Source organism: Elgaria multicarinata, chromosome 12 (assembly GCF_023053635.1).
Source record: "Elgaria multicarinata webbii isolate HBS135686 ecotype San Diego chromosome 12, rElgMul1.1.pri, whole genome shotgun sequence".
Lineage (NCBI taxonomy): Eukaryota > Metazoa > Chordata > Lepidosauria > Squamata > Anguidae > Elgaria > Elgaria multicarinata.
In genome coordinates, this window is record NC_086182.1 from 30,438,440 (window position 1) to 30,466,069 (window position 27,630).

A 27,630-nucleotide genomic window follows, 5' to 3' on the forward strand; every position below is an offset into this window, starting at 1 on the left:
GAGACTGAGCCCTGACACGAGTGAGGGAAGCAGCCCTTCCTTTGCTAAGAACTGGGAGGAAACTTTGAGTTTCCACAGCTGTTGTCATATCCCTGAACTTCCCTTCATCCCGGCTGACGAATTTTCATATCTGAGCTGCTGTTGAGAGTTCGTGCATGAGGGAATGTAATAAACAGTCCGTTTAGCTCGTTTAAAGAACATAAGAAGAACGCTGCTGGATAATAAGACCAAAGGCCTATCTAATCCAGTAGTCTGTTCCCACCGTGGCCTACCAACCGTTTTGGTTGCCCTTTTCTGCACTTTCTACAGTTGCGAGGGTCGAAGGAAGTTCCCGGAAATAAAGATACAGACACCATAGCTTTGGGGTAAAATTAGGGCCTCTTTATTTACACATGGAGATTCTCACTCCATGGATCTGTGCGTGAATGTGCAGGAATCAAGATGGTTACCTACAGGCTCTAGCCTGTCCCTCAGGGCGAGCAACTCAGCTGTAAATCGGAGTCGGGTAACCCGGCCCCCTTTACAACGACACTTGTGTGTTTGGTGAGACCAACCCGCGTCATCCCCACTCTGGCTGCAAAGCCGAGAAGATGAGACAAGAAGGTCCCCAGAGGCGAACCATATCCCGGCACACAGGCTGCAAAGCCCGCGAGGAGCAGGACCTCTGATTTGCCAATCACCATAAAGGTGCCAGAGTGCTCACCGTCCCTATTCTGCTGTCCCACAATTCCCGCACAACTCTGCCTTTAAGATTGACCTATTTATCCTCCCTTTCTAAAGACTGTAACCAGTACAGCGTAGGCAAAACCCTGAACATCACTAAATGACAGGGACAATTCCTACTCAGCTCCTCCTGCAAAGGAGGTGACTAGTTTGGTCCCACAGTGGCTTTTAGGGAGGGAGGGAGGGTGGGGGCCGAAATCGAAAGAGGCAGAGCAATGCCGGAGCAAGCCTTTATAGGCTGGCTCCACCCATGCTTCACATGCACCGCTCGCATGCCTGGCACACGTGCCGCTTCTCTTACTTTATTTCCGCCTCCTCCACCCCCGCAACAACCGCTTCGCGCCCAAACCGTTCCGGATGGGTGTTAACCGGACCTCTACAATACTTTTGTTTTTGTAGGGTGACCCTATGGAAAGGAGGACAGGGCTCCTGTATCTTCAAAGCCCTAAACAGTTTGGGGCCAGGTTATTTGAAGGAACGCCTCCTCCCATATGTACCTTCCCGGACCTTAAGATCATCTACAGGGGTCCTTCTCCATGAGCCCCTGCCAAAGGAAGTGAGACAGGTGGCTATAGGAGGAGGGCCTTCTCCGCTGTGGCACCCCGGCTGTGGAATGAGCTCCCCAGAGAGGTCCGCCTGGCGCCTACACTGTACTCTTTTTGTCGCCAGCTGAAGCCCTTTTTCTTCTCTCAGTATTTTAACACTTAATTTTAACTTAAATTTAGGTTTTGCTGTTCTAACTGTATTTTAGTCTTGTATCAGTTTTGCTGTGTGGTTTTATCCTGGTTGTGCTTTTTGTGCTGTGTTTCATATTTGTGTTTTTAACCTGTTGGTTGTTTTATGATGGTTTTAATTTTTGTGAGCCGCCCAGAGAGCTTCGGCTATTGGGCGGTATAAAAATGAAATAAATAAATAAATAAATAAATAAACAAACAGTTGTACAGAAAAGGGAATGTCAGCAAGTGTCCTTTGTATGCCTGCAGCATCTGGTGAAATTCCCTCTTCATCACAACAGTTAAAGCTGCAGATGCCCTGCCCTCTTTTGTATGTGGTCACCCTAGTTTAGCTCCTGCAGCTTTAACTGTTGTGATGAAGAGGGGATTTCACCAGGTGCTGCAGGCATACAAAGGACACCTGCTGAAATTCCCTTTTCTATACAACCGTTAAAGGTACAGGAGCCCAGTCCCCCTTTTCATATGGCATTAGGGTGACTATTAGGGTCATTTGTATACATGCAGCACCTGGTGAAATTCCCTCTTCATCACAACAGTTAAAGCTGCAGGAGCCTTGCCCTCTTTAAGAAAGAAGCAATGTCGTCGAGGTCACTTGCTTATTTCTGCTAGGTTCCTTCCTCCTGCCCAGCTCATAGCCACACTGTCTCTGAGCCTCACGTGATATTTATCCACCAGTCTCATGGGTTTCTTTGGTCTCCTTGTCTTCCATTTCCCACAAATGCCCCTGTTCCTCTGATACCCCTGTGCAAGGCTCTCGCCCAGACTTCCAACATTTCTTCCCCCATAACAGTTCGAATACTGCTGAATATCTTCCAGCTCTGGGAGGGAAAAGGTGTAGATGGGTGACTTGCTATTTTATTTAATGTTTGGCTGATTTATTTGTCTACACTTGTACAGCCAAACACCTTTGTGCATGCGTTAGTCTTAAATCGTGACACCTCTCTATTCACAAATGTCGCTTGCGTTCTTTTGTGGTAGACGGCGATTTCCAGTGTGTGGCTCCCTCTAATCCTCCTGAATCGGTCTTGTGGGTTTAATTTGCTTACTGGAACATTTTTTTTTAATGTTTTTTTAAGGATGCATGAGAGATTTGCAATTTATGATGTCAGTCAGATGTTGAATATTAAAGTACAGTTCATCTTCCTGTGCTGTGCCTTTTGGAGAATATAATTGAGAATCAATAGCTGTGTACTTTGAACGTATTTTGTTTTTCCTTTCTTAAAAGCACAACTTTAGAGAAAACGGCAGCCTTGTGTATTGATCTTTCTCTTTCAGATCTTAACAGCGCGAGCGGCTATAATACCTTGCTTACATCTGCTAGGGCTTTTTTTTTTTTTTGCAACATTGCCTTAATCCAGTGAGCATAAATAGAACGTTTCAATCATATTTTGCTACCAGGAGCCCAGGAGATAAAGTGCTTTAAGACCTTGCTGAAAGAGACTGTATGAGATTGGGCGCGATAGCATCATCCTATAAGCAGGTGCCAAATGGAAAACTTTTGTTCCTGCTGAAATTTGTTGATAGAGATATTTCAAATAAATTACTTGCCGAAAGCCTGAACATTGTTATTTCATTATTTTTTTAAAAAAAACCCACACAATGGGTTGGTTATGTAACTGATGGAAATGTTGGGGCCTGAAATTTGATTGCCATGTAGATCTCTAGGTGAGGAGTTGGGCGTAGTAAGATTAATGGGTTCCTTTGTCGTTTCTGACACCCTGTACAAATGTTTCATTTGGGGCAGGGGCGGGGGATGGGAAGGAGCAGCAGTGTGTGTGTGTGTGGTGTGTGTGTGTGTGGTGGGGAGAAAGGAGGAGGAGGAGGCGAGAGAAGGCGTGCGGGTCTTTGCTGGGATGGTGGCTAGCTTCAAACACTCTTCTGTGCCTTTATGCTGACACGGACCAGAATGGACGGGTGCACTTCAGAAAGCAAACTCAGCCCTGTGAAACTTTGGGACTTCTGAAAACGGGTGTTTCTCATGTCTTCTCCAAAATTAAATACTTAAAAGATATTACTGAGACCAAATTTATCTGAGCAGAACATTTGGTTCTGAAACTCGGCACTGAGAGAAGGAGGGAGGGTAAAAAGGAATGGTGGTGTGTGTTTTAAGTCCCTCTATTGCATTTTGGGGTGGCAGTGATAGTGGTGTCTATTCATCAACATCATCATCTCATTTTTACCACCACCTGTGGCTTTGGTGGTCTTCCTTGTGACTGGAGTGCTCCAGGTGCCATTTTCCTCCATGGGTTCTTCTGGAACAAAACGGTGTCTTCTTTTCGGGGAACCAGCATAGAAGGTTGCTCCCGCCCACACCGCACCACCACCTGAAGTGATGTTACAACATGATGTAGCTCCACTCTAAAAGCACTGGGAGGGGAGGGTGAGAAAATGATGGTGGCTCTCCCAACTGGGAAAGCTCCAATGATGCCACTGGAGAAGAGCCCCCACCTTTGTTATCGCAGAAGGGAAGGGAAAGCCCAAAACTGTAAACCTCTCTCTGAGAAAGTGACAACACCATCCATCTATTTTTACCATCTCCAAATACGGAACAGGAAAATTGTGTGTGTGTGAGAGGGGGGGGCATTTTGACTCAATACTACATAAACCTAATCAATACTTACTGTAGCCACTTATTGGCAATTGGAGGGTTAAATCTGTGTGGATGCTTTTATGCAGAAGGCCGTGGCACCCTCCAGATGTGTTGGACTACAACTCCCATAATCCCCAGTCAGCATTTCCTCTGGCTTAACCCTTCTTACTTTGAATTTGGGCTAGAACATTGAATTCGGAAGCAGCTTGTGCAAATGGATGCCATGTACCAGGCAAACGGACTACTACATTAGCACAGTCTACCTTTCACCCAGTTGTGTTTGGATAGGGTTATGCTACAGCAGCATTGGCTACCTTCTGGATAACTTGTGACCCTTTGAATATATTATCATGAGGGAGTGAGACCTAAGGAGAAAAAGACAGAGTGGGACACTCTGTTGGTAGAGTTATGTAAAACCGTGGGCTGGAAGGTGTGACCAAAAGAAAAACAAGGAATGGACACTTGGGAAAGAGAAAGTTGGGAAGAGGGACTAGAAATGGATGGTGGAAGGTTGATGAGATATCAAGACCACAATGTCTTGATCTCATTCTTGGTTGAGGGAGGTTCCTTGGAAGCAGATTCCAAATCTACCCGGTCTTCTCTCAGAGAGTTCTTCCACTGCCGTTTCTGGATTCATAAAACACTCCTGCCTTTAACATCTTAGCACAAATTATATATTCATATCGCACACTCTCTGCTGTCTATATAATTACAAGACTCTTCAGGTTCTCAGCCTGTTTGACTTTCCACTCATATTGCTGATTTGTTTTGCTTTGAGCTGAAAAGTCTTAAATAAAAGTTACAAAAACATAACCTACCTCTTTCTTGTTGGGGAAGCATTAAGGTGATGCGTACGCAACTGGCTTGCAATAGAACCAACAAATAGCTGGCTTTTGAAAGGACTTTGAAGGGTGGGTGTGTGAGAGAGAGAGAGGGGGGGGGCATTGCTAGACCAGTGTTTAGCCCGGTGTGAGGCGCGGGTTGCCCCCTGTGCATCCAGATGATGCACAAGGGATCCTGGGCCCAAGCAGGGCTCAAACTGCCCTGGCCTCAGGCTAACCAGCACCGCTTGTGGCCTGGTTTTTCCCGCGGTCTTGGGCTGAGCCCGAGACCGCAGGCGTATAGCCCATTCTGCCGTTTTCCCCCGGTACCACATTTAATCGCAAGTAGCCGGGAAAAGCGGTGGATGGCGTGCAGAGCTCCATAGGAGCTCTGTGGCCATCAAGGCAGGGGGGAAGATGGGGGGAACAGAGCCAGGGGGGAAACGGAGCTTGGGGGGATGAGGATCGGACATCGCGGGCGGGCGGGCGCTATTGGACATTGCAGGGGGGAAATCGGGGGCACCAGCAGAGAACCCCTTTTTTTAAAAAAAACAAAACCCTACCTTTCTCGTTGGTGCGCTCCTTTAAAAGCGCCTTTAAAAGATTGAAGAAAATGGCCGACGCGACAGGGCTTTCCTTCATCCCGTCACGTCGACGTGTGGATAGGAGCGACAGCCCGTGCTACTTCTAGTGCGGGCTGGCCCCTCCAAACACCTGGATTTTAAGGTAGGTCTAGCAAGACCCAAAGAGAATTAAAGACTAATTGTCTTTAAGAGTAGGCAGCTGAATCTCCCCTGGTTCTTGCAGCGAGCCAGACGGCCATCTCGGGCCACGGCTTTTGCCGCTGAGCACTTGTGTTCCTGTTTAGGGGAGCCTGCAGTTCTACCACGTGGCCCGTAGGAGGAGTTTTGCTGTGCTGCTGCAAGCGCCCTTGCCTCTTGCTCAGGCTAGAAATAAAAAATGCCAGCCATGCAGTGACATTCTTGGCCTCATAGAGTATTTGAAGAGGCCAACCCTCTTGTTTGTATCTTCTGTCCTTCAGGATTAGAGGATGCTAATAAGGTGGACTGAAATGGCCACCCCTTATTCTCTCCCCCCCCCATTTGCAGATGTCACAATTGGGGGGTTGGGCATTTTGGGTCTCCAGTCCAATTCTCCAAATAGCTTAGGGGTGGGGCTTACTATGAAAATGAGGGGATGCTTCCCACGTTTCTTTCTTTCATCACCTTTAACCATTAAGGGAGGAACCCCCTCCCCCTCCCACCATAGTTATCTCTGTACCCCTTGAAATGGCACAGATGACTTTGTGCTGCCCTCTTTTGTTTTCTGCCCTAGATGACCCCTCCCCCGCCCAGTTTGGGCAAACCCCAAAATGGCTGAAAGGAGACCAGTTTTAAGGATACATATTGAGTATTATTCAAACACCAAGCAATGTGGACGCTTTGCTGCAGGAACTGATGGAGGCTGCCATCTTGAATACCCTCTCCAAGGTCCCGTCTCCCACCCATCTACATTCTTTCCTGTTCCGCTGTGCTGAATGCTAACAGTGGAGGCCAGAGAGCTGCCTTGTAACCACTGATTCCCTTTGGGGGCTGTCTTCTTTCTAGGCCCTGCCCTGTGTTGTTTGTCTGAAAGCCTCTTCCCCTTCAGCTAGACCCGTTTCATTGTGGTCTCTTCTTAGAAACCAGGGAGATCTTTCCTGGCTCTTGATTTCTTAAATATTTGTGTCGGAATTGGAGCCCGGACGTGCCTAAAAATGATAAATGGATCATCATCTGACATTATGAAGTAATCCCCAAAATGGAACTTTTTGTTTTCTTTCTTGCTTAATGTTTTTCAGAATTTTAGCTTGCCAAATTACTGTGTCTTGCGTGTTAACAATGAGCCAGCTTTTCTTTCCTTGTTGAGTTGCTCTTCTTGGGTGGCTTTACAGATGATATAGAACTCGGGTTTTTTTTTTATTATTATTATTATTATTCCTTGGTTGCTTCTCCAAGGTCTGTTGGAGTTTCTTTAGTTGCTCAACCTAAAATGTCTTGTTTGGCTTCCTTTTTTAAAACAAATGTTTTTAGAGTCGGTGTGCTTATCCTCTTTTCTCATTGAGAGAAGATGGATGGATGGATAGATAGATAGGTTTGATGCCACATGCTTAGGTAGTAAAATTGGACAGCCATGCCAGTAATTTTAGGATGTTTTTAGGATGTTTTAACAATGTAGATTATGTTTTAATTCAGTTTTATGTATTTTATATTTACTGTTGTTCCCCATCTCGAACAAAATGGAGGGGCAGGCAAGAAATAAATTGATTATTATTATTTATTATTAATTTCATTGGTGGTGGGTGAGAGTTCTCCATAATTTGGGGTGGGTCAGACTTTACAGGCATGGCAGAAGGAGCCTGGACGCAAAAGAGACAAGCTCTGGTGCTTAGACAGTTTGTATATTTTATTATTATTATTTGTATCCAAAGGTGCTCAACGTTTCGAACAGAGAGTCCTTCATCAGGAGCTGAAAAAAGTTAATGAGCTGCCAAAGAGCTACTGTAGTGCCATGTTTTTTCAGATTGCAGTCTGCGGTTTATAATACTGTAGTTTTCAGCGTTCTGTGCTGAAGCTACGTTTGTACATTTTAAAGAGCCGTGTTTGCGCCCCTGCTATTTGGTGTATTTTTTCCCCTTACAGACACACCCGTACTTTTCGGTAATGGCAGACGGAGCACCAGGGCAGCGTCTACACTACTGCTTTATAGTGGTGTTGAAGTGCACTGACAACTGTTGGGGCCCATGACACATTCCATATACCACTTTCAAACTTGTTCTTTGCCAGCCTGTTCCTCTTCCCTTCCTTCTCTTCTGCAGTTTTTCTTTTACTGAGTTCAAGCTGACTGTGTTCCTTCTCCCACCCCCTCAGAATCCCTTCTGGTGGCCTTCAGGGCAGGGAGGAGTCACCATTTGCAGCTAGATGATGGCAGCCACCATGTTGTCCCCTCAGGGAAAGGTGTTCCTCAGAAGCCCTTAGAAGAGCTTGCATGGGTACTGTTCCAGGTGTCTTTGACATTGTGGCCATAGCTAGTCCTAAGGTTTATCCCAGCATTGTCCTGGGGTCAAACCTGTTCATCTAAGTGCCACACAGGGCATCCAGCACTCAGGCAGGGACGAACCTGGGATGATCCTGGGATAAACCTTAGGTCTAGCTACGGCCCCAGTGTGGGTGTTTCAGTGATGGGAATTAGGGGGTGATAAAATTGGATGCTTCCCCCCCCCCGGTTTATTTGGGTGATTTCTGCTGGCCACCTTTTTGTACAATCGAGTCTGCCCAATCTCATTTAGACCTGACGAATGGCTCTAGAACTTACCGATTCACTCTTGAGCGAGCTGCTGTTTTGTAAAAGAGACGGACTGCCCTCCCAACCAGAAATGCCTTGGATGGGTGCGTTTTATCACTTGGCTTGAGAAGTGTCTAGATTCACAGCCCGGGGTTAGTAGTAGAGACGGAAGCAGGGAAATAAATCTCTCGAGGTGTTGATTCAGTACCTTTCCGTCTTCGTTTCTCCCCTTCCAATCATTCTGTTTGCATTCCTGCGCTCCTCGAGCTCATATATTGTCGTATCTTCTCACCAATCATTTCCACCGCGCTTTATCAATGTGAAAAGCACTTTATGACTCCTTATCTCAGTTCTCCTTGCTAGCAATCCTGAAACGTGGAGCATCGATAGGTAGGGAAACATTTAAAGTTCCGACGTTTGCCTGCCAAACCTACAGTTTTCCCTCTCTGGTCCTAAAAAGCTCCCCTTTTACAGATGCAGGAGTGAGGCGGAGTCAAGCAAGGCTACAAAAAAAACGAGTGTGTAAATGAGTGAGTGGCTGAGCAGGAATTAGCCGAAAGGCCCAAGCCACATCACCAGTGGCTGTGCTTCTGTGTTCAGAATCTCTTTTGGTTTTACACACTAGGGCTGTGCATCGCTTCAGCTCCAGATCCAGATCTTGAGCCAAAGCAGGCCGATTCAGACCAAAGCAGTCCAGGACCAAAGCAGGTCAGCTCTGGGCCATTTCAGGCAGAATTGGGTCAGATCAGGTCCAAAGAGCTTTAGAGAGTTTGCTCGTGTGCCATGGGGGTGAAGCAGGTGTGAGCAAGGGGGAGCTGTTTGCTGAGCTCCTGGGAAAGCTGGGCACCATCCAGCCCATCAGTTGTCTGAATAATTCAGATGTCCAAGTCTCGCTTTAGATCTGGAGAGGGTTAGATCCAGGTTGAGGTGGATTGGGGCCAGTTTAGACACTCCGAATCAGCCTCTGAAGTGTGTAGGAGTGGTGGTCTATGCACAGCCCTAATACATACACCTTTGGAAATGCAGACTAGTTGAAATTATTACCCACAGTAGTCAAAAGAGCATCATTGCTTCCACTTGCTTCCTCTCCTGGTGAGCAAGATCCTGAGCCAGAGGACCTTGTCCATTATATTTTGCATGGCCCCCTATACAATGACCCAAGGGAATGATTTGTGGCACCCTTAATTGAAAACTATTCTTACCAGAGCCCACTGGACGTGATTTTTTACCTCCTAGTGGACATGGATAAATATTTGACTTGGCGTGTAGCTCTGTTTGCCACAGCTGCCAAAAAGATCAGAAAGGAACAAATACCAGAGATGGCCATCGACTGTAAAGGAGATGATCCCATCAGACCATATCTGATTTATATTATATCACATATGGATCACCGATGACATGCTACTCCATACTTTTAAACTTTTAAATTTCGTAGATCCTGTGTTACATGCAATATGTTTATACGCATTATGATTAACTTCTGTAATTTCTTTTGTTTTTTGTTGTTGATGATGATGATTGTATTGTTGTTGTTTGTTTTATGCAAAGGCCATTGGCCAAAAGGAATAAAATTTGACTGACTGACCCATGATTAGACCCCCCTTTACAGCTTCCAATGCAGAGCAGGGGTGGTACCTGGGGCTAGGAAAAGTAGGGCTGTGCACAGACCCCCCGAACCACTTTGTGGCCCAATCCAAACTTTTGGATCGAGCCGATCCGCTTCGAGTTGATCCGACCCTCCCCGCTCCACTTTGCGGAGCGAGATCTGGAGGGGCGGATCAAGATTTTACCCCCCTTCCCTACTTACATGCCTCCGCAGAGGGCAGCGGAGGCAGGTAAGTGGGGAAGTGGGGGCAAAACGGAGGCCGAATAAGCCCCCCTCCCACCTGCCCCCTTACCATGCTCTGCTGCCATCACCACACAGACTGCGGCGCTGGCGCCAGGTGAGCCCCCTCCCCCCCACCTGCATTCGAAGCTCCAGATGGAGGCGAACCGCTTCGCTTCGATCCACAGCTTTTCCGACCCAATTCGGATCCGTCTTTGGCAGAGGCGGATCGTGTCGCTCCGCTCCGGATTCGCGATCGAAATAAAAGCGGAGCACAGCCCTAAGGAAAAGTTCCACGTTTCAACTGTGGCCCCTCCCTCTTAGTATGAAGCCTTCCTGTGATTCTGAGCTGATGAGCATCTTTGGTTAATCGGAGATGTTTTTGTGAAATAGTCTCATGTCCGAGTGTTGACATCTGATAATGAAACTCTTCCCTGGACCCACCCCTGATCTCTGCTCGTTCAATGCAAGAAGGCTCACTTTTCTCTCTCTCTCTTTTTGTCATTTCTTTTCACCCAGGAAACTGCACAGTGGGATGAAGACGTATGGATGTGAACTGTGTGGGAAAAGGTTTCTCGATAGCCTGCGTCTCCGGATGCATTTACTGGCTCATTCAGGTAAGTTTGGAAACATGGGGGGGGCCTCTTCCCCCCTCCTCCCTCAAAGTTGATGCTTTTTAGCTTGGCCAGGAATTGGGATCAGCTGAAACCCTGATTTTTAAGTACCTGAATTTTGATCATCCAAAGAGACAGGCCTTAGATCCAAAACAAACATGGGATTATGTGATTGAGTGCTTTCAATGTGCCCTTTTTTGTCCTTCCACAATTGTGGCTCGCGTGGGGAAGGGATAGGATTGGGACCGTGGTGTCTGAAGAGGGGTTTTTAACCCTTTCTGCCACACTGTACCCCCTGTGCCCCCTATTCTATGCCCCCCTCTTTCGCCACTGGTGAGGTTTCCCTCCCAGTGCTAACAACTGGAGGGATTTCAGTGGGATCACTGCTTGCAAAGGCGAAAGGATTAACTTCCAGTGGCTGATATTGTTGAAGGGGCGGGGTGTGGGGGATCCAGATTCATTAATCAAGTATTCAATGCCACATCTCTTTTGGCTCTTATATGAGATCTAGAAATCAATTCAGATGATTGGGGTTGATGCAGTGGAAGAGGCTGGTGGCTCCGAATCCACTCCGGGTTTCAGTCCGAACTCTGGAGATCACCTTGGATAGCTCCAATGGAGTTCTGATTGGTTCTGAGTGAATCCTGGAGTGGGTTTACCACCCCACTGGCATCGGAGCCACCAGCCTTTGCTGGACTGATATTGTTAGATTTGCCTTCCAGACCCGCCTATAGCAACATTTCAAGGTGAATTTGGAGGCTTCTGTGAGTGCTGTGCTGAAATCTCTCCCCCCAATTTCCCAAACTTTTCTTCTCCTGCAAAAGAGGCTTGTGCTTTTTCCTGCTGCATTCTCAGGGCGTTTTAGAATTTATTTCTGAATGTCTTTTGGTGGTGGTCTTGAGCTTAACATATTGTTGCGAGGCGGCCGAGGGACCGGGTTTCTTCCTACTTATTACCCCTCTCTCCATCATTCTGCTGCCTCCACTTCTTGACCTGAAACAGCTCGAAGGGAGGAGATAGCTCTTGATGTCTTCCTCTGGGCTTTAACCGAAGTACAAGTGCAGGAAGCAGGGCCGGCACTACTATTAGGCCAACTAGGCAGCCGCCTAGGGCGCAGACCTCAGAGGGGCGCAATAGCTCGGTAAACACATAGTTAGCGCTTCTATTGCAATCGATGGGACTCCAGCTTTTGTTGGATCATGCCCAGAATCTCTAATTTTCCCGTAGGCGCACGCCGCCAGTTGGTTGCTGGAGAGGGAGAGGCGTGGCCATGGGAGGGGGAGGCGGCACGAGTCAGACTCCCCGCACGGAGTTCGGGATTATGTGCGTGTGTTTGTATGCACACATCTCTCTCTTTCTCTCTCTTTCTCTTTCTCTAGCTCTGTTTATGCACGCTGGGGACACTTTGCTTGAAAGGTCAGTGTGGAGGGATCATGAAAGGCTGCTGGGCGTTGGAGCTGCTCGCTTTGCGGACGCTCAGACGCCAGACTAGGGGAGAGGAGGCGCGTCCTTTGGTTTCATGTCTCTCCCTCGAGATCGGGCCCAGGGATTGTGGATTCGAGGATCAGCGAGCATAGAATAGACTCCCTGAGCGCAACTGAGCTTAGGCAGAGGGCGGTGGGAAGCCGTTTTGCCCCACCCCACCCATCAAGGCATTCTTTTAAAGATATCTCCAATGGATTTCAGGCAGGAAGCCAGGGGGTCTGCAGCTGGCAAGAGAGATGACCGTACAATGAAAGACAGGGTGCTCACATTCACCCCTGGGTTCTAACTAAAGCCATCACAAGTTCTTTGCACCACACCGTGGAAATTCCACTGACGTCTCCTTCTCATTTGATTCCACCCACCCACCCTCTGAAAAAGAAATATTTTCCATCAAATTGACTGAGAAGCGCTGGAAGATACTTTTGGTCCAGAAATTTTCTGCTCTTGAAAAACCTCCCAATAGGGATGTGCGAATCAGCAAACGTTACATTTGTTGAATCACTCCAAATTCCACCTCAAAGCTAATTTCAACCCGTGTCCTCATCCAATTGCGACCTTCCATTCATTCTTTCTTTTAATGTGAAATTTCATTTTGCCGTGTATTTTTCCAAATGTTTGTGTCAGTTGTGCACAATGTTGACATGTCTGTGTTTTTTCTCTTCCTTCGATTAAAGCATGTTTGTGCACATTTTTCAAAAGTATGCATTTTTTTTTAAAAAAATCACCTTTTCACAAAACTCCCTTGGGCATGCAAAGGTGGATTTTGCAGGGTGGATTTGATTTCAATCACACTTTAAATCACTACTTAGAAAGATTTGATTTAATCATGTGACTAAAAGTGTGCTCTTCCTCGCTATATTTTACACAACTCAGAGTTACCAAAGACTCATTCTTGCTGGTATAATCTTAATATTTACAACCAGACGAAGGTTTCATTTTTAGAATAGCAACTTTTCAGATTAGTTTTACAGATATATATATATATATATATATATATATATATACACATATATACTGATTTGGTTATACTATTAGAAACACATCATAGATAGATAATTATGAAATTATTGCAAGGTGAACTATCTCCAGTTTAATAGGTTAATCATTCATATTTGGACAACTTTTCTGCTGTAATTTATTGGAAGGAGTAAAATAATCTTACAGAAACCTCTGGAAGGAGCATGACATTGTGAATGGATTAATGGAATTCATTTACCAAAAAATTTAAATAGCCTCATGCTACATAATTAAAAACTAATCCTTAACCTTTGGACTATAATGTATCTTAAATAGAAAACTATCTTTAGATAGATTTTTCCTCAAAAAGCATTTTATTAAAAAAATGTGATTTAAATTTTAAAAAATGATGTTTTTGATTATATTTTTTTAAAAAATAGTTGATTTTTATCCACCTTGGAGCTAAATTACAGGCATGTACAGACCGACGTATAGATTATTTGCTGTCTACAATTTGATGTGTTGGCTCAATGGGGCGAGGAATGAGGGGTGAAAGATTAGAGAGATGATGTTGATACTGATGCCAAGCAATTGGGTACCACTTTTTGAGTGTATGCATCCAACTTGCTCCATTACCCAGAGGACTTTCTCTTCTGCCGCTCCCAGAGTGTGGAATGGCCTGCCGGTAGAGATTCACCAATTTACCCGTCTTTCCGAATTTAAAAAAGCTATAAAAGACTGATCTCTTCTGGCAGGCCTACGCAGTTGAATTTTAAGATATCTTAAAAGATTTTAAGATTTTAATAATGTAATGGTTTTATGTTTTTAATCAGTTTTGTGTATTTTATAGTATTTTTGTATTCAATGTTGTTCCCTGCCTCGATCCAGAGGGAGAGGCGGGTAAGATGATGATGATGATGATGATGATGATGATGATGATGATGTATCTAAGTGATCCCATGACACCTCCCGGCATTGCGGCCTGTGTAAGATTTGAACCATTCTAGCAAGGATGGGGCTGAAAAATCTTTGCTTTGCATTCTAATATGAACCAACCTAATTTACTCTTTCTAAACTAAGATGCAAACTAGAACCCCGTGATCCTTCGGGAGTTGCACTTCTCTGAATTTGACATTTTGGCAATTCTCCAGTTGTTGCTGTTTTTCTTTAATCCATACAAAATGGGTAGCGTAGGGAAGCGTGTAGAAAAATATGTAAAATTTCCATGTACGTTAATTGCCGTGTGGAGAAATGGGACAGAAGGAACATATGCTTGAAACATAGTTGATTTTATAGAATGCATAACAGAGAAATTTGTCCATCCTTATTTGCTATTTCATAGGTTGGCTTTCTCTAATTGGGGAGATATATGAGGAGGGGGCCGGGGGGGAATAAGAGTTGGTCGCTAGGGCGCGCCACTTGACTGGGAGTTGCTCCCTGCCTTCCTCCAGAGCGCTCTTCATGAACCCAAAGCATACTTGCAGACTTTTCTTCATCGGTCATGGCTAGACGAGGCGGGTTGAGAGCAATGATCTCGCGATTTTATGATCGCAAGATTGCCCCCCTCATCTACACGTGATGCACAACGTCTTGGGAGGAAGAAGACGTTGCGGCCACCATTTTGTTTTCGGAGCGCTCCTGTGCAAACCGTGGTTTTTTTTAAAAAAAAACCACCCGCTCACCCCACCCCACCCCTGATGGGCACGGAGCTCCACGCCCCATGCCCAGGTCCTGGATCCTCATGGTTACTCATGAGGAGCCAGGACAAACCGTGATGCTCGGCCATACGTTCCACGGTCTCGGGATCAGCCCGGGACCGCAGAAGAACCAGGCTAGGAGGGTAGAGCAAAATCCCCGGGAATTGGAGGGACCCTCCCTCCCTGCCCCCAGGATCCCCTGTGCATCATCTGGACGCACAGGGATGATCCCAGGATGATCCTTGGGATAAGCCCTTGTCTAGCCTTGGCCATAGTCATTGGAGTTAGGAACATGGTTGCCTTAAGTGAACTACACTTTCAAACCATGAGCTATATCCTAGATTCCGCCCTGCAAAGAGCTACAAACTATCATCCTTGAGCCATTTTCCAGCTAGCGTATCAATTGGGCAACCCTTTTCTAGATGTCTAGAAGTCCTCAGCGCCAGATCTTATCATTCCTTAGGATTGCGCTTGGCTCCTTCACAGCACAGATGCTTAAGCGCAGCCCTGAATTGCAGATATTGAATCCCACTTGCCTGATTACCATTCAGTAGGAAGTATCTTTTTAAAAGAAGGGGGGCAAAATAGTCACCATCAGAGTTCCACAAAAGAATTCTTAAGGAACGTGTGTCACCTTTGCGTACCTGATACCATCCGGTCCGGTCCATCAGCTTCCAGTATGTTCAGACATGGATACATTCCCCACTCCCGGTTTTCTTTAACATCAATGAATTTTGCACTCTGTGTGTGTGTGTATGTCTTACAAATACGCAGAACTCACCACCTTTAATGAATCTCACTATTGGGTTAAAATTATGCAGTCCCTTTAATTAAATGCATATGGAAGGATGGAATGCTAAGTTAGTCAGAAGACGTAGCACTCTGCAAATTAATTTAGTTCAAAACTTCTTTGCACGGGCCTCTCCATGTGCAATCATCCCATCCACCCATAGTGAATTCAATTTTCTGAGTGCTGCTCTTTGTGTAACCAAAAATAGAGATGGTGAACGAGCCATGTTCATTTTGCTCGCTGCTTGCCTCATGCCCGATTTGTGTTTGCGATTGCTGTTCGTTTTGTGCGAATGACAAAATGTGAAAAACGAACAGCGACGGAATGTAAACGTTTCCCAACGATCCCCAAATTCGTGCAAATTTCCCGAACTTCTGCAGATTTCCCCATGGGCTACAGCAGGGTTGACTCAGTCCGTGGGGGGAAGTTGTGCAAATGGGAGGGGGAGAATTGTGCAAATTGAACACAAGGGCATGTTTGGTGATTTGCTCACGATTGTGTTTGGGGCTGCAAACAGGCTCACATGTTTTGCAAGCAAAGCCAATATTCTCAAACACTCCTAGCTGAAACAGTGCTCTCTGTGCTCAACAGGATTACCAGCAGGCTTGGAAAAACCTCAGTATTTACAAAAGATTTTTTTTGGGGGGGGGAGATGGGAACCCCAGTGGATAGCTCAAAAAACAACCCAATGAGCAGTGGTGTCCTAGAGCCAGGACTCACAGGGATGCTGATGTTATCTGCCACCCCCTAAGAATTCACTCTTCCCTCTGGGTTTAGCTGCCTTGCTTACAGTAGCTGAGGGGGGGGCGGAATTAATTCTCCAAGCAACACTATATTGTTGCCCATTGTAATGCAAACTATGCAGGAATAGAGAACAATGGGAAACGGTGCATTAATGGTGAGCACGCCACTGAAACATGGTGGATGGTGCCTACCCATTTTTGATGGACATGTGGAATTTGAGAAATTCAGGAAGGGACACCAGGGGAAACGCCTTTTGGCTGGCACCCTTATTTCCACCCAGAAGATCAGTCTTCCCCCAACCTGGTGACCTCCAGGTGTGTTGGACTACAAGTCCCATCAGCCACAGACAATTAAGGATGATGGGTATTATAATCCAAGACAGCTAGGGGGTACCAGGTTGGGGAAGTTTGGGCACAGTGGAAATGGGCAAAATGCTTTCAAAATAGAGCTTTTGATCTGAATTTTGGGAGTTGTGGGTGGAGAAAGATGGGGGGGGGCTTTTTCATATATTTTTCTCTGGGCTTGGGAGTATTAATATTGGAGGATTGGAAAAATTGCCAAACATTATTCAAACTCCCTTGGTCTGGCAGTGGCATTCTAATTTTTTAGCGGGGCAGGAATGATATCACCACACACAAACCCACCCACCCCAAAAATGGGGCTCATTTCAGCTATTTTTGGGAGGGGGGTAATTTTAGGGCACTTCCATCTCCTGAAATTAATCCTGAGCAGTCAAAACAGACCATCGCTTTCATGTGCTGTGAATGGGGCCACGAAATTAAGCAAATGAGGGTGGGGGGCGGGAAAATATCATTTCATTCTTAATACACATCTCCTTCGGGTACATGCAGACATCTGGCTGTGCTTGATACAGTATTTTCGGGAGCAACAGTGTGGGATGTGGAGGATTCACATTTTGGAGACACTGTGTGTGTGTGAGTGAGTGTGTGTGTGTGTGTATGTGTGAGATGGGGTGGTAGTATCACCTTAGCCATCTAATACAAGAATTGAACAATTGGGTTAGGTCCAAAGTGGCCCTGGCTTCCCCGGCCGCTTTCCACCTTGTCTGAGGGCAACAGGCCGGCCGGCCGGCCGTGTGCGAAGCGCGCTCTGCCTCTCAGCTGTGTTTTCTCTAATCACCCCCCTCCCTCCGCCCCTCTCCCGGTGCACGCTGCCTGTTTGTTGTTGTAGTTCTGGCCCCGTGCCAGCCGCTGGCTGGCTGGCTGCCTGCCTGCCTGCCTGCTTTGCGGGTACAGTATGTACAGTCAGCGTCGAGCCAACTTTGTCATCATGAAAGATTAATTTTTTTCCCCTTCCTGCCTGGGTGGGAGGGAGAAGCAGCTCTGATGCTCAAAAACAGCCGCGTGAAATTCCAGCGCTCTGGTTTATGAAAGCCCCGGCTCCCCCTCTGACATTTTTCTCCCGGCCTTCTCTGCCCCCCACCCCCCCGCTTCTCTCCCACCCCACCCCACACACAATCTAAGCTTATTCCGATTCAGCTGAGCGAGAGCCTCCGCTGAATGCTGGAACAATGGGATCCCCCCCCCCGTCTGTTTCTTTGGGGTTGGAGGGGGGGGCATGCAGAGAAATTCACGACTTGTTTAATTAAATATTGGCTCCCTAGGTGGACTGGCCAGCCGTCCTATCTCCTGCTTGGCCCATTTCACTCGTGTTTACATACCTGTGATCTTGTGTTTGGATATTTCTGCGGGTCTTTGTAAAACACTGAGCTTGGGTGACATTGTTGTCGTCCCCCCTTAAGATTCATTTTAGATGGATGCTAACTAACCAAGTGCTTATGGGAGAAACGCTATTGAGATAATTAAATAACAATAATTAGCAAGCGACAAACCCACAAATTAAATAGCAGGATTGATCAGGGCAGACCTGATTGCCACGTGTCCTGTTGAGGTCACTGCACTCTCATCGGATCAGGAATGCATGCAGGGCGTGCGCACGTGGGGTGAGAGTCAAATCAATGCTTGTCTTTGTAAAGGGCAGTGGAGTGTTCAGCTCTGTGTTCCAGGGCTACTTTTGACACCTGTGAGGCTGTGTCTACCAAAGGGGCCGTAGCTCAGTGTGATAGAGCAGCTGCTTTGAAGGCAGAAGGTCACAGGTTCGATCGCCAACATCTCTAGGTAGGACAAGGAAAGAATCCTGCCTGAAACTCTGGAGGGCCATTGCTGCCAGTCAGTGTTGACAATACTGAGCTAGATGGACCAATGGTCTGACTCAATCTAAGGCAGCTTCCTATGTTCCTATGTTCCACCACTCATTCTGGATCCTGACTCAGCTAAGGACCTGGGCCACTGCCAAGGTCCTACACCCCATCAAGGGTCCACTGACAAGCCCCCCACCTTAGACCTGCTCCTCCTTTCCACCATTGTAGCCTGCTTGTTCATCTGCTTCTTCTCTGGCCCAGGAAATGATGGTAGCAGGAAGGAGGAGCAGGTGATGCCAAGGCCTCCTTGCTCGCTGGCTCGCTGCCTGTCAAGCGAGCAAATGGGAGCAATGAAGAGAAAGAGGAGGAGGAGCAAGAACAGTTGGTGGCAATGAGAAGGTGGACTCAAGGAGGGAGGGAGACCACTGATGATGTCTCGTTCAAGGGTACCCTCAAACCTGGAGCTGGAACAGGTGATCCACAACAGCCGTGATGCAGCTGGATAAGGGATCCAGTTCTGCAGATGCCGACGGAAGCCCTTCTGCTTCATCCGTGAGGTGTCCTGCTAGAGTGGAAGGCTGCATTGTGTTTCTCCTCTGGGCAAAAAAAGAAAGAATAATAATTGTTGCAAACCCTCCATTCTGTCTAGTGAATGTTGGCAGCAGAGCTCTGCGTGCAGTCACTATTGGGGGCTCAGGCTGAGCATCACTCCCCTCCAGCCTGGAATTGGTATCTGAGGATCTGCAGTGTAAGGTGCACACCCTCCAATCCCAATTCCCTTCCCACCCACTACAACTGCAAGGTGAAATGCTCCCTCACCATTTCAAGGACCCGGGAGTGGGTGGTGGGTGGAAGATTGGGAGAGGGAATTGGCCATGGTGAACAGGCACCCTCAGGCTAATGTCCCCAAGCACAACGCCCGTGGGAGCTCAACCCAACTCCTGCTTGTGGGATTCCTAGAGACATCTGGATGGGAAACTCAGCTAGATGGACCTTTGGGCCATAGCTAGACCTAAGGTTTATCCCAGGATCATCCTGGATTCATCCCTGCCTGAGCGCTGGATGCCCTGTGTGGCACTTAGATGAACAGGTTTGACCCCAGGACAATCCTGGGATAAACCTTAGGTCTAGCTATGGCCTTGGTCATCTATAATTTGGTCTTTCTTATATGCTTTAAAAGGTCCTTGCAGTATACCTGGAGGTGTGGGTTAGAAGGATTCATTGCACAGTGGTACAGTTTGCACTCATACCATCCCCAATTGTGCTCATCCACCACTGGATTCCATTCTCTGACTTCTGTGTGGCTCCTCCACGTGTTGCACATCCTGCTTTTCTTCCCAACTTGCGAATGTTTCAGCAGGCTTGGCTGTTCAGGAGAGCCCTTTTTCGTCAACATCCCTCCCTGTGACGGAAACACGTCCCGTTTTGCCAAGTGCCTCCCTTTTTCGTCAAGTGTTTCATTTGCCTGGCCAGAAAACAAGCTATATATTGGGTGCATGCTGCTTACGCAAGCAGTACCGACATGCGTAGACCAAGAGTGCTGAGGCCGTGTTGGGAAATATCGTACCTACTGAAGAAGCGAGTGGAGACACTCCTCGGGAAATGCCGCCCTTCCATAAAACTGCTTTATTGTTGACTTCATGTCAACGGTGTGTGTGGGCGTGTTTTCTCATGGCAGTGTTTATTGCGAATGTTTCATGTATAAATGGAATAATTATAGCTATCCAAAGCACACATGCACATACACACCGGTTTGTTATCCTGGGTGTGTGACTTGGGGCTATGGTGTCTGGCATTGATTGGCAAGTAGTAGCCTTGGATCAGTTCCGGCCGCCCTTTTTCACCCATGACTCACCAACGCACTTCTGGTGACTAAAGAGGAGCCTTTACACTAGGCCAGCTTTCTTACACTACCTGCCCTTGAACAGAGAGGGGCTGACTATGGGTGCTGATACAGGCAGTCAACAATGCAAAGGGAAAGAAGGGCCATAGCTCAATGATAGAACCCCCTGCTTTTCATGCAAAAGGTCTCAGGATCGACCCACAGCTTCTCTACATAAGGCTAGGAAAGAATCCTGCCTGAAACCCTGGAGAACTGTTGCTGCCATCAGGGTCAAGAGTACTGGGCTAGGTGAACCAAAGGTCTGACTTGGGCTAGATCCATACCTTGTGTCAAATCATTACGATCCCATCATGATAACACTCTCTCCATCTTGTGCATTTATACCTTGTAGGACCCACCATGGCACACGTGGCGGTATTTTCGTTCATGTGGAATAAAAAAGCAGGAAATAACGTTATGAAAGCGGTGTGTGGATGTGTGTTGTGCCCCAGCAGTTAGCAGTGCACTCCAATGCCTCTCTAAAGCAGCGGTGTGGATCTAGCCTTAGACTAAAGCCGCTTCCTATGTTCCTACGCCCAGTGTTTTGGCAGTTGCAGAGGTGGGTTGCAGAGGTAGTTAAATGTGTGTTTGGGGGATGGGAGGAAATGACATAGGCAGGATCCACCACCCGCCTCCCCACACACATTCCCAACCCATTTGGGAGCTCTAGCCCTTTTCCACCACATGGTGTGGCATTTCTGCTCAAATCGAGCAGGGCCACAGGGATAAATCCTGCAATTGGCTCGTGCGTTGATGAACCACATCCAGCCCCCAAGACTAGGTTCCCACCTTGCCTGTCCAAAGAGTATCTTACAGTTTTTTGAGTGGAGGAAACGTTTTTAACTCCTCCAAGGAGGAGGAGGAGGAGGAGGAGGAGGAGGAGGAGTTGGAGGAGGAGGACATGTCTGTCTAGCACCTCTTGTGTACCTGGCACTTGTTGACAGAGTAGTTTAAGGAAATGTGCAGGTCCCTGCCCCTTGAAGCTTACAAGCTAACTGTGACTGTGTGGGGTGTAAGTTCTAGAACTGTGATGGATTATATGAACAGGGAAGTCCCAGAAGTCCGCACTCTCCAGGCTGGTGTGTTGTGGCATGAATTTTCTAGGTGTTGTTGAAATCTGGGGGCTGCAGGGTCTCTCTTCTCGCCATTATCCCCCCCATTTAATTTCATAGGGCCCCTGAAAGGAAGAGGCTGCCTTTTTCTTTTTCCCTTCTCTTCCATCTCTGGTGCAATCTCTGAGGCAGGGAGGCAAAGGTGCTGCTGCCGGTTTTGTTGACTTCAGCTGCTGGTGCGATAAGAATTGAGAAATGGCCCTGGAAGACAGAGAGATGGATTGTGGGGTCCGGACTCGGAGTACACAAGGCTGACAGTGCACAAGTGGGGGCGAAATGCACCGGACAGCAAAAGAAGAGGACCCCCACCTCTCCCCGGTCACGGCAACCCTTTTCAGCCCTCTCATTTTGATGCTTGGCCTCAAATGTTTGCTTAGTGATACACCAAGTCTTGTTTGCTTAGTGATACGCCAAGGGGGCATCCAAACTACAGCTAACTCACTTCTCATTTTTTTTAAAAAAACGTATGTGCTTCAGAAGCTGGAAGAAACTGGCCTCTCTCTGTCCCTCCCTTCTTTCCTTCCTTCCTTCCTTCCTTCCTTCCTTCCTTCCTTCCTTCCTCACCACCCTGCCGCTAACCAGCTTTCTTGAACCCGTGTCCTTCCGCCTTTAGTCAAACTGGCTTTCTCCCATTACATAAAGAGGCTGCACTGTGTGGCAGTTTCCTTTTACTGTAATCCCCTTTAGAGCAGTAAGAATGTTTATGAACATCCCGTGGAATCTACCCAGCGTCCTTTGAAATGATTCTTTGGCATTGGTTTCTCTCTTCATCCTTTTGCTCCTGCACCCGTCCCATCCCCCCAAAAAACCCTACCCAGTTCAAAGTTGGACTGCGCAAACCTCTGCCCCCACTTTAAAAGCTATTATTGTCATAATCATCATCAGCTTGGAGAAGAGGAGACATGACACAGGTGTATACAAAATTATGCATGGTATGGAGAATATGGATAGGGAGACATATTTCTCCCTCTCTCATAATACTAGAACCCGGGGTCATCCCATGAAGCTGATGGGTGGGAGATTCAGGACAAATAAAAGGAAGGACTTCCTCACACAGCACAGAGTTAAACTATGGAACTCACTACCACAAGGTGTAGTGATTGCCGCCAATTTGGATGGCTTTAAAAGGGGGGGTGGATAAATTCCTGGAGACGAAGGCTATCAATGGCTACTAGCCCTTGTGGTTGTGTGCTATCTCCAGTATCCAAGGCAGTAAGCCTGTGTGCACCAGTTGCTGGGGAACATGGGTGGGAGGGTGCTGTTGCACCATGGCCTGCTTGTTCATCCCTGGCCGACGGCTGGTTGGCCACTGTGTGAACAGACTAGATGGACTAGATGGACTCTCGGTCTGATACAGCATCAAGGCTCTTCTGATGTTCTTAACCTCCTCCTCCAAGTGTTTTTTTTTTTAACACTGTTTAAAAAAGAGAAAGGAAAAAGGAAGTACTCACACTGTTTAAGGCCCCCCTCCCCTTTCCCAATCTCATCCTTTGCTTCTCTCCCCTGTTCGCCGCCTTGCATTCTGGCTGCCATCCCAAATTTATTCCCAGAGTGATGTCATCGGCTTGCCGGCAGGTCTGGGTGTTCTGCCAGCATTCCAGAGAGTTTATGATCACAGGCAGATGTGCATCCAAGAACACACTGTACCCAGAGCAGAAATTAATGCAGGCTTGAGCGCTGGCCAAGCCTCAGACATGGGAGAGAAGAGGGAGAGCGGGGGGGGGGGGGGGGAGAGAGAAAAGAAAACACAAACTGTTTAATGCTGTTTATAAATTATACACTTGCTGATGAAAAATACATTTCTTTCTCTCCCTCCACCCCTCCTTTCTTTCTTTTTTCCCCCCAGCCTCGAGAGTTTAAGCTGACTAGAATAATATGCTTTTGCTTTTAGCTCCTGTTCTGGCAGAAGTCCTTGCTCCCGCTGATGATGTGCAGCCGGCCGATTTTTCTTCTTTCTTCTTGCCCCCCACCCCACCCTCCGGCCCTTTACCTGATGAAATATATTTTATTTCTCGGTACTCCTCCTCCTCTGCCACTGTTTTGCTTTGAAAGGGGGGGGTAAACCCTCCCTTCTTTTCTGCTTTGTGGTGTTCTGACGGATTCCCCCTGTGTCTCAAATGAGATGCAAAGAGACCCTTTGGAAGAAAGCCTATCAATCATAGATGCTTCTTGTCCGATGATGGTGGCTGCTCCATAAATATATGGGGTCACCATCCCCCACCCTCCACTAATTCTTGTTTTTGAAGCTACTAGTCCTCTGCATGAAGGTGAAAGTTCTAAGAGTTCGTCCGAGATCAAAGTACTACAAAACACGCCCTCCTCCATCCATATATGCTTGTGACAATGAGCTGATTTATCTTGAACCTCTGTCCCCTTTTCACCTCCAGCGCGCTATTTTAATGTATGCCGTCGAAAAACAGACTAATCATTTCCCCACGTTTTGCATGGCTTTTGTAGTCTCTCCCCCCCCCCCCCCAATCCCCTCCGCCCGGCACCTCCAAAACAAAACAGAAAAACACCGAAAACGAAAACCAACCCGACAAAAACCTGCTAATGTTTATCATTTGCCCAACAGGCTCGACAGATTTCTGCTTCCTGTCGTGCGTCTCGGCTTTAAAGCCCCCTCGTTGCTAAGTAGCAGCCTCCCCTGTACTGTAATGGGCTGATTGTGTATTCTGTTCAGCACTGTATCTTATTTTTGTATGCAAGGCAAAGTGTTTTGATGGAGGACGATTGCAGAAGTGTCTGGAGGCTGTTTTGGAGTTTTATAGGCCGTACAGTACACTCTGTGCCTCCTGAAACGGAACACAGGCTGTTGAATTTTGGAGAGGGTTTGTCGTTTTTTCCCCTCTGCGCTCAGGCTGTCGGAGGGAACATTACGTTAGGGGGGGCAGAGCGGCAATTATGTCATAACTTTGCTTTCCCCCACCCCACAATCTCGTGTGTGTGTGTGTGTGTGTGTGTGTGTGTGTGTTTCTTTTTTGTCATTGTCAGGGGTGGAGGTTGCTAAACCAAAATGATATATGGACCCAAAATAGTTTTCCTCCCCTCCGTTTTCGTTTCCTCTCTTTCCACCCTTAGACTATTGCGAATTTGTGAAACGTGCCCCTCATATGATGGGATGGCTCTTTGGGCTGAATTGCCTTTCCCCTGGTGTGTGTGTGTGTGTGTGTGTGTGTGTGTGTGTGTGTGTGTGTGTGTTTAATTCTGGATGGTAGCCTTCTGTTTTGTTTTGGATTCCTCCCTCCCTGTCCTTGAACTGAATGCTTTTTTGTTGAATGAAGGTGTGTGTGCGTATCTCGTACACTTGCTTGTCGGAAGGAAATCAAGAGACAGAATTGATGTCATGGCAGCACACTGCAAAATCCTTCAGCCTCTCTTACTGCCTACTCACAGAGAGAAGGGAAGTGAGAGACAGAAGCTATATTATCAGTGACACCTGAGTGCTCATCTATATTTGGGTTACATAGGTCACCCATTAGCATAGGTCTGGAAGGCACCAGAGCTATGTGGACATGCAGAACAAGACTGGTCCAGAGAGGAAGTGCTGATCTTGGCCAACTATAGCCAACTATGGCCACAGTGCCCGCCAACCCTGAGCAACCAGCTGGGAAGCCCCTGAACCCAGTCTCGCCTTTGCCAAGGGGTCACCAAGTGAGCACAGATTTCCGCCTCCTCCCCTCCCATCTGCACATGGGGATGATGCCCTTAATGCTAGCATAACACTCAAGGCAGTTGCCAGGATGCGTGGGACTGTTCGTGGATCTTAGACAAGAATCGCCCTAGATCAGAGAGTTTCAGCTACTGGGCGGCACAGAAATGTAATAAATAGATAAAAAAAAAATTAAAAAAGAGATAAATTAATACTAATACTAATAATACCTCTCTCTCTCGTAATACTAGAACCGTGGTCATCCCATGAAGCTGATTGGTGAGAGATTTAGGACAGAAGAAAGGAAGTATTTCTTCACACAGTGTATAGTTAAACTATGGAACCAGCTACCACATCCGATTTGGATGGCTTTAAAAGGGGGTTGGATAAATTCATGGAGGAGAAGGCTATCAATGGCTACTAGTCCTGGTGGCTCTTTGCGACCTCTGGTAGGCCTATGTACACCAGTTGCTGGGGAACATGGGCAAGAGGGTGCTGTTGCACTCCTGTCCTGCTTGTCGGTTTCCCACGGGCAGCTGGTTCGCAACTGTGTGAACAGAATGTTGGACTAGAGGATCCAGCATGGCTCTTCTTGTGTTCCATTCATCTATTCAAGCCCTCATTCCTTGATGTTCATGGGGTGTGTGCAAGAGCACAGACAACCATGAACATATCTATTTACCTTCTATGAGGTCAGACAATTTGTCCATCAAACTCAGTATTGTCTATTCTGATTGGGATTGGCTCCATGGCTGGAGACGGGGAGAGGTCTTTCCCCAACACCTGCTACCTTGTTCTTTTAAATGGGGATGCTGGGACCTTCTGTAGGCAAGGCAGCAGCCGCCCGTCCGTGGGCTCTTTGTGTTACACGTTTATGCGTAGTCTAAACGGCTTTCCTGTTTGAAAATGGGTGATGGGAAGGCCGGTTCATTCGGGTGGGGCCCATGCAGAAGAGGACTGTGGAGGTGGATCGTGTCCAGCGTTTCTGCAACAAGGTTGCAGGAGTCTCATGGGGTTTGTGTGACCAATCCTGGAGAATTTATTCTACCTTGAAGACAGGTGATAATGGGTGTCAGTTCTGGTGCAGGGTTGGGGGCTCTCCATTGACCTGATTTTTGGGGGGTGGGACGGGGCTGTATGGCTTCAGTAGTCCAGCATCTCCTACTACCTTCTAGGTTGAAAAATGAAATCAGATGCCTAATATGACCACCCCAGTATTCATGCTCCGTTTAGAATCATAGAATCATAGAATAGTAGAGTTGAAAGGGTCCTATAAGGCCATCGAGTCCAACCCCCCAATCAATGCAGGAATCAACCCTAAAGTATACCTGACAGATGGTTGTCCAGCTGCCTCTTGAATGCCTCTAGTGTGGGAGAGCCCACAACCTGAACATGCTCCAGAGGAGGCAACCAGGATGATCAGGGGTCTGGAAACAAAGCCCTATGAGGGAGAGACTGAAAGAACTGGGCATGTTTAGCCTGGAGAAGAGAAGATTGAGGGGAGACATGACAGCACTCTTCAAATACTTAAAAGGTTGTCACACAGAGGAGGGCCAGGATCTCTTCTCAATCTTCCCAGAGTGCAGGACATGGAATAACGGGCTGAAGTTACAGGAAGCCAGATTCCAGCTAGACATCAGGAAAAACTTCCTCACTGTTAGATCAGTACGACAATGAAACCAGTTACCAGAAAGCTGTTGCTTAACCATTTTTTTAAAAAAACACACACACACCCTAATTTGTACTTTTGGTGTTTGCTTGTGTGTGTACGTACATGTCCAAGGGGAAACTGAATGATTGTCTTCTGTATGTAGAACAGCAATGGAAAAGTGTCTTCTGTTGGGAGAAATTTGGGTGGGGAAGAAAGTTTTCTTTTTTGGGGGGCAGTGGGTTCGGGAGGGGAGAGAGAAAACCAGACGAAACCTAGTGGCTTTTTCTGGGCAACAGAAGAAAACGAGGGAATAGGGTAGAGAACAGGCTAAATTTAAAATTGTAATTGGCTGACTTCCACAAGCTTGCGGGTGTTTTAATGACTCATAATAACTTCATTTAAAACCAGCTGAGCAGAAAATAGATTGGAGAGGAGCCTCAGGCCATTATGGATTTCTGTGGGTATTTTTTTTTCTTTTTTCCTCTCCCCCCCCCCCCCACTATTTCTCTCTCTCTCTCTCTGTCTCTCTCTCTTTTGACAAGCAGTTTTCGGCAGCCGGCAAGGGTGCTCAGAACACTTGGCCGTTCCACTCTCCTAGGGTTGGTGGTCTGCCCAAGAGAGATTGTATAGAATCCAGGGTTTTGTGTGTGTGTTTTTTTTAGACTGATTAAAAATAGATGCCTTGAGGTATTATTTTAGCATCAGTGTGTGGGGAGCATTGCATTTTTTTTCCCTTTGCACTTTTGATGTGGTAAATGGAACATAAATAAAATTGTTTTTGAAATGACTGAATTAATTAGGTAGTAAAGTGACGGCAATGCATAAATTTGCTTTGCCACATTTTTTTTTCTTTTTGCAAATCCATATT

General features: G+C 47.0%; 1 protein-coding gene across 1 annotated transcript in view; it reads left to right on the forward strand.

Moving 5' to 3' along the window:
• ZBTB16 (zinc finger and BTB domain containing 16) overlaps positions 1-27,630 on the forward strand; it is a 210,598-nt gene that overhangs the window by 87,870 nt on the left and 95,098 nt on the right. The window contains exon 3 of the mRNA XM_063139533.1: positions 10,537-10,634. Coding sequence (XP_062995603.1) covers positions 10,537-10,634 — 98 coding nt within the window. The remainder of the gene's footprint in view (positions 1-10,536; positions 10,635-27,630) is intronic.